Source organism: Megalops cyprinoides, chromosome 12, assembly GCF_013368585.1.
Source record: "Megalops cyprinoides isolate fMegCyp1 chromosome 12, fMegCyp1.pri, whole genome shotgun sequence".
NCBI lineage: Eukaryota > Metazoa > Chordata > Actinopteri > Elopiformes > Megalopidae > Megalops > Megalops cyprinoides.
In genome coordinates, this window is record NC_050594.1 from 13,616,174 (window position 1) to 13,636,019 (window position 19,846).

At 41.8% G+C, this 19,846-nt stretch overlaps 1 protein-coding gene across 5 annotated transcripts; it reads left to right on the forward strand.

Annotated features, from left to right (window-relative positions):
* The first annotated feature begins 93 nt into the window (after positions 1–93).
* LOC118786697 (heterogeneous nuclear ribonucleoprotein R-like) lies at positions 94–14,997 on the forward strand. 5 transcript variants are annotated; one of them, XM_036541966.1, is made up of 14 exons: positions 94–271; positions 2,121–2,294; positions 2,575–2,693; positions 3,109–3,216; positions 3,771–3,884; positions 4,309–4,485; positions 4,732–4,867; positions 5,079–5,284; positions 5,900–6,049; positions 6,257–6,378; positions 6,474–7,012; positions 9,163–9,266; positions 14,502–14,594; positions 14,698–14,997. In XM_036541966.1, exons 2-14 carry the CDS (start codon positions 2,141–2,143, stop codon positions 14,869–14,871), a joined length of 2,196 nt encoding a protein of 731 aa, XP_036397859.1. In that variant the 5' UTR covers positions 94–271; positions 2,121–2,140; the 3' UTR covers positions 14,872–14,997. The 5 variants fall into 5 exon arrangements, with proteins under 5 accessions (XP_036397859.1, XP_036397858.1, XP_036397862.1 ...); XM_036541965.1 differs by having other exon boundaries at positions 2,134–2,294; XM_036541969.1 differs by having other exon boundaries at positions 2,134–2,294; positions 9,190–9,266.
* Positions 14,998–19,846: the final 4,849 nt, after the last annotated feature.

Below are 19,846 nucleotides of genomic sequence, written 5' to 3' on the forward strand. Positions count from 1 at the left end.
CCTTAATTTACTTACGCCACGAACCTGCAAAATGCCGTCGGAGACCCCGTGCCGGAGTTACGTGCGCGCACCCTGTAGACAGGGTCGGGTTGACCGCGAGGAAGTGCCGTGAACGAGCGCCGGAGCTGTCTTCTTGGTTCTCCCGTGGGCAGATCACAATAATCACTCACAAAAATCAAAGTAACCAGGTTGGACTGCTTTTTGTGATACCCAGCTGTCAGACATAAACTGCAGGAGATTGCGGCGGCAAATATTTTATTGTAAAGGAGCGGTAAGAATTCGCCGGGTTGCTTGGTTGTTTTTTCCTCATGGTGAGGGATGGTTTGTTTGGGCTCAGCGAATGATTTTAATTTAGGGACCTTATTTTCGTTGCTAATGATAAAGCTGTGTGATCGGATATAGCTGGGAACTAAACCCGAATTGTGTTTGTGTTTTCTGTACATTGCTATATGTTGGAGAAATTGATGCGTATTACGTTTTTCAGTTCTGTAAATTTCAAGGCCTGTGTCGGAAAATTGGCTATCAAAGCATACCGTTGAGGGGGGCGGAACGGCTTTTTTGTGTACAGTCAGACGCACGTATCGCAATGGGTGACCAAAAGATACTGTGTACTGGCAAACCATTGTCCTCCTCACATTTTACTTTGCAACCATACTGAAAAATGATCTGTACGATTAACACTTACATGGACTCACCAAGCTCGCTACCTAGAGACACACCATTGCTCAACGTTTAATAAATGATTTTGTTGTGCAGGTTACCACAATTAAGCAAGTAACGTTAGTATGTTGCTAACGTAACTAGCTAGCTGTAGCTAAATGACTCGCGGTGTAGCATGGTTCTCTCATGCACTTGTCAGGTAGCTGGTTAGCTAGCTAGTCTAGTTGGGGGGTTTTCGACTGATAGTTAACAGTTATTTTCATAGCTTGGTAGTATGTGTATCTTGACAGGTACTATGCTAGTGAGTCTACTTATCCAGTTTGTTTCCAGTCATTTCTCGGATTCACCTTTGTTTGCACATTCTTGACACCAGCCAGCCAGTAAGACAGCCAGCACAATTCTGGGTTAACAAACTGCTTTATAGTTAGCATGTGTCAGCAGCAGCCCGTTACCTAGCCACGATTATTTCATCCATGCGTTGCGAGTGTCGTAGCAAGTAGCTGCGAAACCGCTAACACACGAGTACCTTAACTCAGGGAATGGGACGTCCTGGGTCACAACAGTGTAATTTTACCTTTTTTTGGCAGCCTTGCTGTGTTTTCCGTTTGCTAGATTGTTAGCTAGCTAAACAGGTAGACCTTGTTTGCTAGCTAGCCGCAAGGAAAAATTATGTTGGTTTTCCATGTGTGGGACGTTTGTGTGATGCAGTTACCATCGGTCTCATCTAGCTGACTGGCAAGATGATTGCAATCATACACTGCCTTCAGCGTGGTTCGCGCCTTGGCGCGCACTGTAGATAAATATATATTTTATCTTTGATGAAACACTTTTAATCCAGATGCGTGTGTAATGTGTTCTTGTCTCTCTGAAAGGTGAGAGACTTGTGGCCTCAGTAGATGTCGAGCTATAGCAAGCCGTAATCCTGCTGGTAGTTACAACGTTATTTTACCGTTACAGCGAGTGCAAGTGGGCGAGTGCTCATGCAAATGTATTTCTGTATCGGAAAATTGAGAAGGTAGTGCAGATGAAGTACATTATGATATCAGAGAATTGATTTTCAAGAACAACAACAACAACAACAACAATAATAATAATAATAATAATAATAATGTCACTGATGAATGGACACTGTTGGCTTGTTTAGCCCTTGTCCAGGCCTTGCATGCTATCTTTCATACACTGCCATGGGATGTAAGCAAAAAAATTAATAAATTATGATTTTTATGACATATTCATTTCATATCGATTTTGGTAGAATACATACTTTGCTAAAGTAATATTTGGGTAGTTTGCTGAAACCCTTAACATGACTTACCTTTTTTTTTTTAGAATGTTTTAAATGGTTACTGCCTTGTTTTTGAGTGTAAAATATATAGCCATTCCAAATACTGTGATGCATTTTCCCTGCCCTTGTAAGTGCATTTTGCCTCGTCGGGGCACGTTGGTTTTACCCACTGTAGTGCTCGGTTTCAGCAGGAGAATGGCTGCCGAGGTGAATGGCAACTCAGCGCCGGTGAAGGAGGATGAAGAACCCATGGACATCACTGTCACGCACACAGAGAACTACCAGACCCTCATAGATGCTGGCCTCCCACAGAAAGTGGCAGAGAGCTTGGACAACATCTTCCAGACCGGTAGGTTGTCAGCTTGGCTTGCAGCATGCTCTTCCAGTCATACATGTGTTATGCATTTTAAGTTCACGGTAGAAGCTAAAAGCCTAGCTGAGTAGTCATTTTGTTCCTGTGAGGTATTAATTGCGGAAATGTAAATGAAAAGTCTTAATAGAGAAGTATAAAGGAAAAGATGCAGTCATGGTTTGTCTGGTATCTGATACCTGCTACCTGCTACTCAGGCGAGTACATGTCACTGTCCTCTGCCAGAGCTGTTTACATAGAATTCTTTGTGACTCCCAAGGACTGGTGGCATATGCTGACCTGGATGACAGAGCCATAGATGCCCTGAGGGAGTTCAATGAGGAAGGAGCACTGTCCGTGCTGCAGCAGTTCAAAGAGAGTGACCTGTCCCATGTGCAGGTGGGACCCCCCCCCCCCCCCCCCCCCCCCCTTCCCCCTTCATGATCTCCTGAGGCTCAGTCCCAACAATTTCTGATTCAGCCCACACCTTCCCTCTTAAATTTATTTGACGTTTCACATGTTTATGGCATTATTACGTAAACATAGATATTACTTCATACTGAAAATGTGGTCATAGATGTTTCCCTGTATGTTTTGTTGTTAGTATAATATTCGCAGATTACCCCATTAGGGTGATCTCCTTGCGACTTGTCCCTTGTGCTTGGTGAGGGCACCCCAGTCACCTCTTACTTCGGAAATGAAGTATCAGCTATGGAAAAAATCATTTGTCAGCTGAGTGGATGTTTTAACTGCATGCAAATTGTAGTTAACATGAACATGTGCACTGACTCTCCTCTTGTGCTGCTTGTTTCAGAATAAAAGTGCGTTTCTGTGTGGTGTCATGAAGACATACAGGCAACGGGAGAAGCAGGGAAGCAAGGTGCAAGAATCCACAAAGGGCCCCGACGAGTCCAAGATAAAGGTGCGGGACAGTAGCAAGGCTGACTGAGGTCTGCTGCCTGGTGTTTGGTTGCTTCAGAAATGCTTTAAATGCTCGTACAACTATAAGAAGCAGTAGACGAGACTGAGAAGAAGACTGTTAACACTGCCATTTACAAAGCTCAGTTTTGTAACTGAGACTAGCTTCACTGCTGGTGCTTTTAGGAATGATAATGTCCCCTTGGATCACACTTGGTAAGTATATATCTTTAGCATTCTCACCCAGCTCATTAGCTGGAGCTGCCACCCACAGCATCTTCTTAGCAGTTAAGACGGCAGCACAGAGTCATATTGGATGTGATGCATCGAAACACATCGAGCCACACGTTTTTTTAATGTGCTTATTTTTATGCTCAGTTACTAGCTTTTTTTGGCTGCTGGTTGGATGTCATTAGCTTGGTCAGGGTGATATTCCATTGCAGGTTCAATTGTAGTGTGATTTGAGGCCAGATGTAGCTGTACTGGTGGTTGTGGTGGCGGTGGTGGTGGTGATGATGATGATGATTAAGGCGGGGCTCCTGTCATGGTGTCACTTAGGCACTTCTGGAGAGGACAGGGTACACCCTGGATGTTACCACAGGACAGAGGAAGTATGGGGGACCCCCACCAGAGGAGGTGTATTCAGGAGTGCAGCCTGGAGTTGGAACAGAGGCAAGCACCTTCCACATGCACACATGCCCATTCTCTCATTTATTTGTGTTTCTATGGATATGTCTACATTCTTTATCCATCTTCCTCTTACTAGCTGATATATGTGTGGCATGGCAGACCTGATGTTTCCTCCGTATGCTCTATATGTAATGTTTTTCCACGCCAGAAGTGTCTGTTTGAATAAACTGGCTTTGAGACTGGCTTGTATGAAATGTACAGTGACATAATGATAGTTATTCCAGTGGCATCCATTATAGAATTCCCCTTTCATAGAAGGCCCTATGTAATTTACACTTTTTTCAATTTCTTGTCCCCTGATTCATTACCATCCCGCCCAGAAAAGCACGCTAAGAGTTCTGAATTTGCTGAGGATAGAAACCTCAGCCTGACTCCAGCAGCAACTGCTCGTATTTTATTGATCCAGGTGTTTGTGGGGAAGATCCCCAGGGACCTGTACGAAGACGAGCTGGTACCGCTGTTCGAGAAGGCGGGTCCAATCTGGGACCTTCGGCTGATGATGGACCCACTGTCGGGTCAGAACCGGGGATACGCCTTCATCACTTTCTGCAACAAGGACGCAGCACAAGAGGCGGTCAAGCTCGTAAGGCTTCTCTTCAAAGCACCAAAAAGTCAAATCTCAAAAACAGGGGGAATGATTTGTTTATAAATAATATCTAAAGGCTTGGGACATGATATCAGCGGGAACAGTGTATGATTATTTTAGTCATAGTGCTTTGACAGATTTGTGGCTTAATTTCTGTTTTTCATTAAAATAATTGTGAATGATTTAATTGTGCGGAGCTGAACATTTGGAAGCTTTCCCCCCCCCCATTCTTTCTGTATACAGTGTGATAACTATGAGATCCGGTCAGGCAAATACCTGGGTGTGTGCATCTCTGTTGCGAACAATCGTCTGTTTGTTGGATCGATTCCAAAGAATAAGACCAGGGAAAGCATCTTGGAAGATTTCAGCAAAGTCACAGGTCAGAGAAACATGGGTATTTTCCTGTCATAATTTCCACATTGCACACTCATGTCAGTTTAGAAAGAGTACTTATTTCCTCCATACATATATTTTTTAAGCACTCATGAGTATGTGGCTGAGCTTATAGCGTAGGTACATATTATAATTTCACTTCAGATGTAGGCTTCTCCACCTCACTTGTCCTTTGCATTTCCTTTGACGTCCACCAGAGGGCCTCATGGAGGTGATCCTTTACCACCAGCCAGATGACAAGAAGAAGAACCGTGGCTTTTGCTTCTTGGAGTATGAGGACCACAAGTCCGCTGCGCAGGCCCGGCGCCGGCTCATGAGTGGCAAGGTGAAAGTGTGGGGCAACCCGGTCACGGTGGAGTGGGCCGACCCGGTGGAAGAGCCTGACCCTGAGGTCATGGCAAAGGTCAGTCACACAGTCATCTGTGCTTCATCATTCCCTCAAAGGCATCTTACTCAACAGCACATTGTCTGTATTCTGTTGTCAAGCAGTGAATTTTAGTCTTAAGAGCGAATATTCGGACAGTGATGGTCATTGTTTTCCCAGACTGACAATCTGTACATGTTCATATTTTTTGTATTATCCTGCATATTTGTATTATTCTGCATATGTCTTGCATTAGAAGCTGCTTTTAAAAGTGTGTGGCTGCTCATGCAGTACATCACATGAAATCATTTTCGTCGTCTCTTCAGTGGTTTCCTGTGAAATTTTAACAGGGAAACCTTTCATTCAATACCAATCATAAGAACATATGTTAAATGATGAGAACAAGCCGTTCAACCCCATGTAGGCTCACCCCTGTGCCTGTAGTTTAGAGTATATCCATTATTGTGTCTGTCCTCGTATGTCCTGTGTATGTGTACACTGAAGGGTGTCTGCTTCCGTTGGGAGTACTTGTAAGCTTCATGCATTGATAACCTTTCAGAGTGAATATTCAGTAATTCCTCCTGTGTCCTGTTGGTCAGACGAGGGAGTAGGAAAGTGAAACACGGTGAGACTCACTGCGGTTGCCTTTTCCAGGTAAAGGTGCTGTTTGTGAGGAACCTGGCCACCCCAGTCACAGAGGAGCTGCTGGAGAAGACCTTTTCTCAGTTCGGCAAGCTGGAGCGGGTGAAGAAGCTGAAAGACTATGCTTTCGTTCACTTCGAAGACAGGGACGCGGCTGTCAAGGTGAGTGTCCTTTGACTCCAGAAATCGTGTGCTATGCTCACTGTCAGAACTCTTGAGGGATTTTTTTTTTCTCTAGTAATCGACCCCTGCGCTACAGGACTCAGAAATGATGCATGCAGCTGCACTCAGTGTAGGTGCTGTCAGATAGTGGAGAGTGGTGCATGCGCTTGCAACTGGTGTTAATTTAACCGTGCTCAATGTGTTCAGGCCATGCAAGAAATGAACGGGAAGGAACTGGAGGGAGAGGAGATCGAAATCGTCCTCGCGAAGCCCCCGGACAAGAAGAGGAAAGAGCGGCAGGCACAAAGACAGACCACCAGAAACACGGGGTGAGTGGGGCACGCTGCAGCAGGAGACACGGTCCAGGTGGGGTGGAGTGGAAAGCAGGGTGCCTGTGCTAACCAGTCCCGGACTTGTGTTGCAGGTATGACGATTACTATTACTATCCTCCGCCACGCATGCCACCCCCTGTGCGGGGCAGGGGGCGCGGGGGGAGGGGCGGCTACGCGTACCCTCCCGATTACTACGGCTACGAGGAGTACTACGACGATTACTATGGCTACGACTACCATGACTACAGAGGCGGCTACGAAGACCCCTACTATGGTTACGACGACGGCTACTCGGTGAGAGGGAGAGGCAGCCGGGTGAGCAGGGGGGCCCCGCCCCCTCCCAGGGGCCGAGGAGCGCCGCCCCCTCGCGGAAGAGGAGGCTACACCCAGAGGGGCGCGCCCATGGGTGCGCCGAGGGGCAGCCGAGGGGGCCGGGGAGGCCTGTCCCAACAGCAGAGGGGGCGCGGAGCTCGGGGGGCCCGCGGGAACCGTGGGGGCAACGTGGGCGGGAAGCGGAAGGCAGACGGCTACAACCAGCCGGATTCCAAGCGCCGCCAGACCAACAACCAGCAGAACTGGGGCTCCCAACCCATCGCTCAGCAACCCCTGCAGCAAGGTGGCGACTATTCCGGTAACTATGGTTACAATAATGACAACCAGGAGTTTTATCAGGATTCTTATGGGCAACAGTGGAAGTAGACAAGGGTATTGGGTGAAATTAAAGAAAATTAAAGAAAAAGAGAAAAAAAAAAGGAAATTGGCCACAACTGTCGATTGGCTTTGTACCCTTCACACTCAAACGAAATAGTGAAAATCAACAACCTGACCATAAAAAAATTGGCTTCACATCATCCATGTTGAAGTGTTTCGATTGGCTGCACGCACAGTATGTGTGGACCTGAAGATGAGTGTATATACACAACCTTTCTGACTCTGTTCTTTATCCTTTTCCTTTCCTTGTGGTTACTTGGGACATTTCTGGCTTTAAACACATGAAAATGCTTTTATTCTTTTTAAAAAGTTTTTATTTCTTATTTTATTGATTTGTGTTTTGTTTTCAAAGCCTACATTTAACATTTTAAAGGTGGACGCTCATTTTCAGAAGTCTGAGAAGACATTAAAATCATGAGTACTCTGCGGGAAGCAAAAGCCCCCCTCCCCCCTTCCCGCCTTCCCAAGTCGGACTTTTTCCCTTTCAGATTTCTTATTCATAGGCATAGGAATTTGCTTGTATATAAAGGCTTAAAGCGAGAGCTTTATTTTCATTTGTTTCGCAGAGATGGGGAAAAACTATCCACAGAAAAGAGAGGAAAATGGCTCATTTTCTTGTATTAGGAAAGTAACGTTAAAGTGTATGTTTAGCATTTGTAGAAGTAGATTAATTGTGTTTTTTAAAAACTGTTATTACAACTTCAAGCGTTTTTTTCTCTCTCTCAAATTTGCCCTTTAGAACTTGGTTTGGCTGAACCTTAATAGCCCCGGCTGTTCTTTGATGTGTTTGTATTTATAACTTGTTCTTGTTACATTTCAATAAAACTCAACCATACATCATTCGATTATCAGCTATTTCAAATTCAGTTGTGTCATTACATATTTGATCCAACCAATTGTGACTCCAGCAAAGACTGTTTTGAGGTGAAAAACTTGCATTCTGTGAGTGATCTGACTTCAGAATGAAAGCTATGACAACAAAAAAAGCTTTGTGTTGTTGAAACAAAGAAGGACAGAAAAAGGCCAATTCAGTTACATTTAAGAAAGAGCTTTTGTTTCAACAACTCTTTGAATTTCCCCAAAAAGGAACCACAAAAAATGTGAAAAAAAGACTGGCCTATTAACTAAAATCTGAAACAGTGTGCTTGAATGTGCAGAGTAGACTTGAGTCAAAGAAAGATTTTAACCCTTTGCTTTCCAGCATTTAACACACACACCCCAGCCTATAACCATATCATTTGAGGACCTCTGGATTTTCATTTGGAAATGTTTTTCAAAGTGATTATGAAACGCATACAGTAACCTGTGGAAAATATATTTCAAAGCAGCTCTTTCCCCAGAACACTTGTGTTTTCAACCGCTTACACGTATATCAGAGAGTGAGCGAAAAGCTTGGAAGCATTCCCTTGGAAGGACAGTTGTGTGTCGTCTCATCCACAGACGACTTCCTGTTGAAGAAAGACCTTGTAATACATGTGGTCATAGGAGAGACAATGCCATAAGCTGTAGTAAGTTGTGTATCCCGGGATACTTAAAATTTACTTTAATTGTCAAGTGTATGGGACAGGGCGCTATCTACAAAGATAAGATAAAAGTTTATCTGGTGTTTAAAATAAGCTTTTGATGGTGAAATTAGATGGCAATGTTCTTCTCGTGACACCTCTGTGGATTTTTTCCATGCAGCAGACTTGAGTAGTGCTTGTAGGGTGCAGTTTTTTAAAAGATTTAGAAAATAGATCATATTCTTTTTGGATGTTTAGCAAAGCCTTTGTTTTTGTATTTCAGAGAAATGTCCGTTTCAGCTCCCCCCACCCGCCCCCCCACCCCTCTCCTGGTAACCAAAGGGTTAAACGTCTTAGGAAGATTGGCATCCTGATTATTTGTGGGTTTGTGCAGATTAAACTTCTCTAGTTTCTTTGACAGAAAATAAGTTTCTGGCTCCCTCCCCTCCGCCCCCATAGCAAAGTGTATAGAGTTCCAATTTTTTTTTTTAATTTTGCCATTTTTTTACCCATTTCTTTTAGAATTTTAACAACTTTTTTGTTTTGTTTTTGTTTTTGTTTGTTTAAGTTTCTCCTTTTATTCCGAATCACCCAGGTGAAGACGCGACGTGGCTGCCCTTGACTGACAGGAGGAACACATCTATCTCGGCTGTGTTCTTCCCAAAAAAGAGGGTGAGCTTGGTTTACCTCTTCACCGCTAACCAGAGTTCTCTCTATGCACCCAGCACACGTTTTGCTCAGTAAAAATAACAGTAACATCTGAAGCAAAATGAATGGAGCAGGTGACTTGATTGCGCTTGAAGCGGTTTTCTCATCGTTTACCTTTATGACAGTTTCAGCCAAGGAGGAGAGGGGGTGGGGGGTAGTTTCCCAGCTTGCTTGAGAAAAATTCAGTTAGTTACATCAGGAATGGTAAAAGGGTATACGTGTTTACTGAGCAAAACATGGAGAATTCTTCAGTCCTCAGAAAAGGGTGTCAGTTTCAAAGGTTCCCTGAAGTAGTACTCGCACCACAACAGGAGCAAGCCAGGAACAGGGTGTGGGCTTGCTGTAGGATATCCATGTTTGGCACGGAAAGAATGTGCAGGTATACCAGTGAGTAGGTTTTTCTTCTTCTATGGACCCTCATTTCAAGAAGACCCACTTGGCATTGATGCTCAGCTGTGAGCATGTAAGAATCCACCAAGGAGTGCAAGCTCTTACTGTAGCTTGTCTCCTCCAAAAAACCTGTGCTGGATGTGTAATCCCTTAGAAATCCGTAAGACATCTATCCCAACCCATGTTCTGCACCCAGGGGTAACTCAGTGGGCCACGGTCACTCTCGTTTTCTTTCACTCCATGTGTTGGAGTTTTTGTGTCACAGCCCTAAAAAATCCTGGAAAGCTTTTGGCTGATTGGCTCCCCGAAATATGTCTGCGATTTATCGAAGGGAAGGACATCCAACCCCCACCCACGCGCATCAGATTTTCTGGGAACAGGGTGGATGAGTCATTCGGGGACTACTCTGTGATGGCAGTCCTCTCTGACACCCACGTGGGATTACTGTTTTGCTGTAGGTCAGCCAATACCACTCAGTCCCTTTCATTGCATCTTCCTTTTTTCGTAGCGTGACGTGGAAGCAGATTACTATTCCTGTTACTATTACTATTACTATACCGTCTTCTGCTGTGATGGTATAATACAAGGGGTTTAGGCCTACAGAGTGTAATTAGCAGTAGTGTGCAGTTAGTCTCATTGTAATATGTTTAATAGCTTTTATTTGCTCTGCTATTTACTGTCGACTTGGAAAATCCTTTGTTTATTCTTCAGACAGCTCAAAAAGAGTACTCTTGTATGTATAGCACAACTGATGCTAATACAATAGTTTAACAATAGCTTTGTTAAATAAAAGGTTAGCGGGTTGTAATTCCTGTGAATGAGGTAGCGGTTCAGAAACTGGTCTTATCTCATGGAGCACAAAGAGGTAGAAAAGAAAAGAAGACTGCAACCTTGAGATGGCTCGATGAGGCTGCCACAATATTATGCATTTGATCTTCCCACAAAATGAATATACTCCGTTATTTAACGTGATAAATGATTTTATCCACTTTGCTCTGGCACTACGTTACAGTCAAGTGCATCTTCTAACATACCTTTCAGGTGTAAATGGTTAAATGTTTTGGTAATACATTGGTAATTCTAAATTTAGATACACTCTTAACACACAAGGCAGGAAATTGTTATCATTAGTGTATTGTAGTAGGTGTGGAATGGTGGGAAATCATTTAGAACTAGAGCATAACTTGAGCATATGATTTATGAATCTGAATTGCCATCTAGATTATTTCTTTTGTTATTTTAAGTATATGATGTGAATCATTGTATATAAAATTGCTTTGTTATTATAATTAGCATGGAATCTGATTGAGATGTTCTTAAATATCTGCCAGTTTTCCCTGGCATCGCTTTAAAAACTGAACATTTTCTCAGGAATGTGGTTAAAAGCAGCTTCTTTGAGCATAATGAGCTCCGAGTGAACAAAATAATAGCAGAAGTTGTTGAGCTGAAGTGCTCAAATTTCTTCACCATTTTGAATATGACAAGTCATGACTCCAGTGACTTGTTCTGTAGCCCTGAATATAGAGCTGTGTTGAGTTTTTAGGGGTAGAATTTGTAACACTATAATACACAGGTGAGTATAATTACAATCATACACTAGGTCTCAAGCAATTGCTTACAAGTAACTTGTTCCAGAATGAATAAGCTTGTAGCAGTTGTTTTTACTTGAAGTTACAAGCTTTTTTGAGAGAGGCCAAGCACCATGAAGATGGGGCTCCCATAAATGTGACCTATGGCCACCTTTTTCCATCATACACAACTTACTCTAGGTTTTTTCAGTATCAAAATTTCATGGATGTAGCTTAAACATTTTTATTTTAAAGCACAGTTGAAAAGCTGGATGTTACCTTATTGCAAACACATTATGTGAGAGGTTTTACTAATAATAAAGGCCATTCCTTGTACCTGTGTTCTATGAGAAGATGCTGATGGTAGTAGTTTTGTCTAATGCACAAAATACCTTTTCATAACTTCAAAGAGGAGCAGCCAAAGAATAAAATGGTGAAAATTCCATGTCAGTCCACCAAATAGTCTAAGAGGAGATGCTTTATAGGTAAAAAAAAAAAAAAAAAAACAACAACTGTAGAAGTCTTAAATGACAAATGTTCCTTGTGGTACGCCAGGATGTCTACGTTGCACTGATGAATTTTCCCACAAAATCTGACATGGTGGCTGTACCTTCATTACAAGAACAAAATTGGCTGTATCCCATAGTCTTCATGGAGCTCTAACCAGTTCACACAGGGAATTAACAGTTCTTTTTCTATGGAAGTTTACAGAAACTAGCTGAGGGGGAAAAACTAGAAGTGATAAGGAGTTGTCACAGCTATTGTAAGTCGCTAACTTGCTTAGACACAAGTTCATATGGTCATTTAACATGGCATAGGTTTTATATCTACTATTAACCATTTGAGTGAATAGCTGCTATTGAATTTACAGGTCCACTGAGAGCAGTAGTCCTTGTGTTGAGAGGAACACAAGTTCCAAAGGTTTTGGGGGTTAAGTTCATGGTGTTCACTGGGACTAGAGATTTTCTTAGAAAAATAATTTTTCTTTTTTTTACAGAAATAAAATCATAAATAAAACCCAGTATTGGAGTTGTATCATGTGACCTAATGGTGCCATTTATCTCCTAGCACTCCTTCTATGGCTGTCTTCATCTATGCAGAGTTAATGACTGTACCTGAAATACTTTAGGTTTTGTAAGCATTTGAGCAAATGTCAGAAAAACATGGCATTCCAGCACCTTTGGCACTTGATGCACAAACAGTAATTAAAGCTAGAAGAGCACTGTCAGAACCAAGCCCCATTGGTGTTTTCCCCCCTAAGATTATCAAATGTTAATCATTTTCCTTTGTTAGATAGGATGCTTGTCATAGATCAAGCAGTTTGAGTTTGTAATTAGGAGTAAATAGATTTTGCAAGACCTCCTTGACTTTGAGTTACAAATTTTAGGATGTGTTCAGTTTTTTTAGTTCATAGTCTGGAAAATTGCCCAATCCCCCCTCCCCTCCCCCCACCCCACAAAATGTTAATTCACACTATTTCACCATGAGGAAAAAGCATATCTTTGCTACTTCACTACCTCACTAGCTTGATGTTATTTAATGTCTTGTGAAGCAGTGTCAGTGATGCTACTACCAAATTAGCTAGCTTGCTGGTGTGTACATTAAGCCTGTTACCATAAGTCATTGGTGTTATCTAGAATACTGTGTCTGCATAGGCACTAAAATTTACTGAAGTAATAGCTCTCAAATGTATTCCCCTCCACCATTCTATCTTAAGTGTGTCCCTAGTTTCACAGGAGTTGAAAATATTGCAGCCATACTAATTATAATTCTTGAATCGCATGTGTGTATCATTGGAAGTCATGGGCGATATCCGTGTGATTTCAGCGGGAAGCCCGTGTTAAATTGCCGTGCAGCCTGCGCTTGCAGAAACCTCTTCCCTGCAGATCTTATCCCCATGCGCGCTCCCCTGGAGGTCATGAACATCAAACATCAGCATGAAGGATGTGTCTGAAGTGCCACGCTTTGATTTTGTTCCTGCTGGCCTTTGGTACATCAACATGCTGCAGAAAAAGCCATGTAGTAATTCAGAGAGTAACTGCATTTCACATAGCTCTGCAAGTATAAACAGTTATGCCGACTGAAGGTTTTGCACGTTGAACCAGATTTCAGTTAGTTTCGCCTTGTTTTTCCAAGTATAGCTGATCCCATGCAGCACGTGGTATGTGAGAAGTGAGAGAAATATGTTTTATATTCTTGTATTATTTGTGCTGTTATTTTTCTGTTTGTACAAAAACGTAATGTTAATATGTGAATAGTTAATTCAGTGTAGATTGAGGGTGTCAAGCTCAGTCCCTGGAGGGTAGTATTCATGCACCTTCTTAATACAACCAATTCCCATGGCTTGATTTGTTCAATTCAGCGTTCAACCGTAAACCTTTACACTTGCACAAGGGCAGTGCAGTAAATCATTGAGTTTGGACCAGAAAAACAATATAAGCTGTGATTAAAGATTTGCAAACTGTGAATAATTGGGCCTCTGAAGTAATAGACAATGAAAGCACAGGTAGCAAACACATGCCCATGTAGTCAGAGTTTAACACTTCTTTTCTATGTATATTGTGGTTTTGTAATGAAGTCGCAAATTCCCTCTGTCCCTCTGGGCAAGTATTATTCAGATTATTAATGAGGACATTTCAACAGTGAGAATAGCTTGTTTTTGTCTCAGTTGGTCTTATTTCATTGGAAAATTCTGAAACGCTGACCCTGGATTTCAGTAATATATATGTAGGTTTCCTTTTTTGGCATGTCAGAATACTGTTGTCATTTTCTTAAACGTTTGTGACAGTCAACTTTCTTTATTCAGAATATTTCAAAGTGAAAGAAAAGTGATCATTTTCTCTCCTTTTATGACTTTTGTTTGCTTACTCTTTTGGAATTAACCTAAACAACTAAAACTAATCATTGAGCCTGATTGCTTGTGAAGAAAGGCATAATTTGATATTCAGCTGGAGGCCAAAAAACCAATCCACTGTCAATTCTACATCCATGAACATTTCACCTGTGACGGGACAGTGCAAAAAAAAAAAAAAAAAAACCTAATTCACCAAATCGGACAAATCTTGGACAGAATGGAGCTGATTTCCTCTCGCATTTGGGATCCAAAATCGTGCCAATATTTTCCAATTCATATGGCAAAAAAAAAAGAATCTGATTGATTTCAGATGACCTCCAAGCATAATGTAAGTATTTACTCTTGTAATTTTAATGCCTTGCTTTTGTCACCTGACTTATCTATCAGGGCAGCGTGTTCGAGGCGGCCCCGACCCAGTCTTGTCACGGTGTGGACTTGCTAGGTGGGGCTCTGAGAGGAGGAATTCGTGAGGACTTCTGGGTAAGGTTGTTTTTTCCCAAAACTACTGTACAATTTGTATTTTTCTCTCCCTGATGAAGGTGCCAGGTACCCCTCTCCCTCCCCCCCCCTTTCAAAATTGTAGGTTCTTAGAATCAAGGCACGCACTGGAAGCCAAACGGGGCATTTTCATTGGCTGATGAAAGGAACAGTAGACGTGGCAGGGATATGCTCCCTGTCTGGGCTCAGGCCTTCATGTCCAGGACATTCCTTCAGACAGCAAATTCAAGATGGTATTTCGAGGAAATTTGTAGTTTAAATTGCTGTCAAAGAGATGCAGTGACAAAAACCCCTCACAAAATATAATTGAAGTTTACATTAGTGGTTTTACTTTTCATTTTTAATGACCCCTTACCCTCATCATGACTGACAGTGAGTTCAGCGGTCAAAACACACATGGAAATGTGAACAACATCATATCCTACTTTGTAAAGAAGGGGGAGGATTAGAATTCCTTTGACATGTTAGACTAGGGCCAGATCAATTATGAGTGAACCTTATCCCACACACATACACATCACCTGGGCAAATTCTGCTGAATTCATGCATATTCAAGTGAAACTTACACATCTCAATTTTATATGTAAAACGTTTTGTTAACAAAAGTATTCATCAATCTGAAAGCACTCTGTTTGAATGCTGATTTTGAACTTCAAATGAACTTCAGACTACAGTACAGTGTGATCCATCGCTTTTTACTTAAAATTCAAACTGTATTGTAGAGAAGCTAGCTGATGTTTCCATAAAATGGAAGGAGTACATTTTTAAACCAAAAAAAACAAATAATTGATTCAAAGCAAAAGTCACAAAACCAGCCAGAGTACAGCCACAACCAAACTGCTCTCAAATAGTGAATGTGTCTCTCTCCTCCAGCCACACAGCCATACATAATAAACCTCTAACCAGGAAGGTGGGGATTGTTAACTAGTGTCTGGTCTCATAAAAGAAGCCACATCCACCGACACACACACACATGCAATATTTAACCTGTTTTGAAAATGTAGTTGGTAGCATTTGATGTCCATAGAAGAAATCCATATCTGCACATTTTAATGAAAATAACATGATCTTGTTTGTGCACTTAGCGCTGACAATACATTTTTGCCACCCACCCCCCTAATGACACACTTAATAAAAATTTAAAGTCATGCTTGGGGATCAGTGAAAAATGAGGCAAAAGAGGTCTATTCAATCTGTAATCAGTTTTTAATTACTTTTGCGTTAGAGGTGACTTTAATTGCAACCTGGCTAGCATGAACAGAATTACACGACACAAATCTTTTAAATGGAAAATAAGAATCTAGGTCAGTGCAGTCCCAGAACAATAGCCTTTTCCCAGGCAGTCGGGCTTTGCTGCTGACCGGACTCTTCTCCTTCCGAAGTGAATAATGAGAACTGGATATATTACATGCAGCGGCCTTCAAATGTATTCATATTGTTGGGAAAAATGAACGAACAGATGACCTGGCTGAAGAAATGCAGGTATGCAAGCAGTATTTTTATCATGAAGTGAAAATATGTAATAATTCATTACTGCCAACACTTCACAGAGCAGCAGCAGTATCATGATAAATAAATTGCATGTTTTTTTTTTTCTTTTTTTCAAAAGAACTACTTTATTCACACCATTCTGGTAATATGCTGCGTCCTTCTCTGACTTTGAAGGCTGCGAGCAGATGCTTCCTGTGGTCTTTCATGCAGCTCAGAAACCCCTCAGTTTCTTCAGTTCCCTTTAGTTCCCTTTAATTTTTAATTTTTTTTTCTTTTCTTGGTGCCCATTAACGACATTTTTGAATTTACACCACAAGTGTTCTTTTGGATCCAGACCATTGATTTTATTTGCACGACCATTTCTTTAAAGACTTGGTTGTGTGCTTTTGATCCTTATCATGCATACTTAGCAGATGGAACTGCGCTTTTACCCAAAATGTCTGCATGATAAAACGCCTGTCTTTGCCTTGATTCTGAAAAGGGCACCAGGAAAGAGAGAAAAAAAAATGACCACCAACGACAAACGGATCTGTCTCCATATTTCACTAAGGTCTCAGTTGGGAAATGAGCCTGGTGCCAAACCCACAACAAAACATGCTCCCAGAGTCTGGTTTAGGTGCAGTGAATTAGTACCACTCCCTGCTGTGCTGTGCCTTTAGAAAAGGCTGCCTGCCTGCAGCTCTTCCATGAGCACCTGCCTTATGCGGTTGTCCTTGCAGGGCAGTGTTTGGAACATCGTGACCTGGGTTCCATCAATCCTTTGCTTTCTTTGAGAATCCATTTATAGCAATCAGCTCACCTGTGCAGGTCAGTGTCCTTCAGTTTTGAAATTTTTTGCCAGCTCCCTCACTTTGACCATAACCATGGATGCAAGTGAGGATTGCTATTGTGCTGTGGATTTTTATACCCAACTGTAACACAGTTGTCAGGAATTTCTCTAAACTGTCATGTGCAGATATCATATGCATTAAGTGTTTCTTAACTTCCCAGTAATGGCAATTTCATACAGGGATTACGTTTACAGGATTTTGTGTTCAGATTATGGGGCCTGGATATATCTGGATATAGGCCGTTTGGTTTTGAAAAGGTGAAATTATTTCTTGGAAAAAAAAGCTTCTTACTTTTCAACAGATCGTCTCACATGATAGACCTTTTTCCAAATTCACATTTTTATGTCCTTTTCGGGTCAGAACTTTTTGGAGTCGTATTCATTTCAGGGTTTATTTTGAATAGTGGGGGCACATAAAACTTATTTAATTATGAAGTTGGATTGGATTCTACACTGTTAGTACCCAACTGTGACTCTTGGCTCTGCCACATTTCAGACTACTCTGTCAGATTTGGCTTCTTTTGTCTATTGGCACAGAACAAGCTTGTCTACAAGTTACAGCGGAAAACTAATTACACATATCACTGACATCCCTCACATCATAAGAAATGCGATCTTCTCAGAACAGTTTGCTGCTTACAAAGTAATACATTTTCACTAAGAATATTTCTCATTGACCAGTCAATTCCATCCAAACATTCAGTCAATAAATAAGTTATTATTTTAGGTGGTATGCTTTTTATGTGATTTTGTATGTCATTAACCAATGAACAATAAAAGTTTTTAACCACTGAAGTTTGTCATCGACCTGGGTCAGTTTTTGCTGTGTTGTCCATATCTCAGAAATGATATCATTAACAATATGCCACTTGCAGGAAGAAGCTGGTGCAGTTGCATAATCTTTGCACTGGGTGGCAGTATAACATTATTTCCAGCAGAAGTGGCAGATCGGCAAGCAGGGTTCACATTTTACAGTTTTTCTATTTTATTTGGTTTCTTACATTGATTATCTTTCTCAAGAAATGGCATAAAAATGTCCTTCAAAAGTCAGATTTTTCAGATTCCTACATTTTTGTGATATGTTTTGTGGTAGTGTTTTCAGAACACTGGCCTGAAGAAAACTGAACTCTCAGTTTTCCTTTGTTGTATATTGAATCTTCCATTATGTTCCTTAATGTGTTCCTTGAATGTGTTCATTGGTACTTTTTAGTATGAATGTCCTATTAGACATGAAACTGAAACCTTTTGTGTGTACATGCTCAGTCTTGGTCTTCACAATGCATGTGTATGATTGCTACCCCCTTACTTTCTCTTTGTATAGTTTTCCCCTCTATTCAACCCTTTGTGGAGTGGCCGACTGTACATCAGGCCTGTCTAACCATGATAGTGTGTTGAAATGAGACAGGCACAATCATCCAATAGCCTTGCACGTATTTTTTCACACTACAGAGCCCACAGTGCACCACAGTGAGGTGGGTGCCAATTAGAGGATAGCTGCTAGTCCACTGATCATCCAAGCATCTGGCAAGTGCCTAACAGCTTGCAGGGTACCTCGAAGCAGTGATGCAGGGAGACCCTATTGACATACCTACCCCTGCCCCAGCAAAAAAAGTTTGCCTCTGTGGGCTTCCAGTCATTGTCGACCACTGAGAGATGAGCGCCTTTACTGACTGAGGCACTTGGGAGCCCCACCACACATATTCCTATGTGATTTCTCTGATCCAAGGCCACAGGCTTGTCAGCTTCCCCTAAACCAATATGAAAATGAACAGCAATTGATCTTCCAGCTATCAAGCCACTCAGCAGTGGGTCGTAACTGAAAGCCTGCCTTGTATTTCACTGAATTGAGATCTCTGAAGACCGGTTGGGTCACGCGGGTCAGGTAAGGATAAGAGGAGAAGGCTACATGGATCTGTTTTCGGGCAAAAGAGGGTGAGGAATCCCGTTGTATTTTTGTTGGATTGCCTGCATTTGTATTGTGTGTTTGTGGATGTTTTCATTGAAGCAGTCCAGCTGGATTCAATACCACTGGCTAAGCTCCATGTAATTATTGTATGCTATGTGTTGTGCATGGCTCTCGCTGGCACAGATGGGTCTGGTCTTTCTCTTACAGGGAACCTTGCCTACAGGGACTGAGTGGCAGAATGCGATGCCTCATTTGTTAGTAAAAGTACTGTAATGGAATAAACAGGTTAGTGGTGAAAAAAGGTGCTCAAAAGGCAAAGGAAACATCAAAAAAAAAGAAAGGAGTATTGTTTTAGCTGGAAAGATTGGACATGTACTGACTATAAATATGCTGGAAAGCACCACTGCTTTTGAAGGACTTCTGTTTGTTGAAAATCGAAATCCAGAAGCTGGTGGCTGGGCTTATACACGCAGTCAGGTGTATATAATGCAGTGGCAGTGCTGGCTGAAGAGAACAGGTAAATTCACGTTGAACTTGTCACTGCTACAAGCAAAATCACCGTTTTCTGTATGTTTTGTATCTATCTTTTTTTCTGTTTGGCATTCCATATGCGATTGTTAGCTGTGTGGCATAGTTAAAGTCAATTAATGTCCAGACTTTTTCAACTCAGGGGCTGCCTCTTTGTTGTATATATGTATATATGTATATATGAAGGTGGTGTGACTTCATTACTTGGTGCAGGTGTCATAACCTCATTGGTTGTCATCTGTTGGTGGAATTGGTGTATGTTAGCTTATGTTGGAGCCCTAGATCAGAGCTTTGTCCTGAAACTGGAAGAGATCTGATTAAGTGTGGCTCTCCTCCAGGCATTAGCCGAATGATGATGTTCTGGACAGAACGTAATCTCCCTAGTGATGCAGCAAGGAGTGTTGCCAGTGCTTGGGGGATATTCTTGAAATAAATCATTTATATATTTTGATTTGAATGAATCATACATAAGGAAAAAAT

Excerpts from the sequence above, each read along its gene's own strand:
- LOC118786697 (XM_036541966.1), top strand. The coding sequence starts at position 2,141 with ATGGCTGCCGAGGTGAATGGCAACTCAGCGCCGGTGAAGGAGGATGAA. Across the intron at positions 2,694-3,108 it reads GTGACCTGTCCCATGTGCAG|AATAAAAGTGCGTTTCTGTG; the intron begins GTGGGACCCCCC and ends TGCTTGTTTCAG. Across the intron at positions 6,379-6,473 it reads CAGACCACCAGAAACACGGG|GTATGACGATTACTATTACT; the intron begins GTGAGTGGGGCA and ends CTTGTGTTGCAG.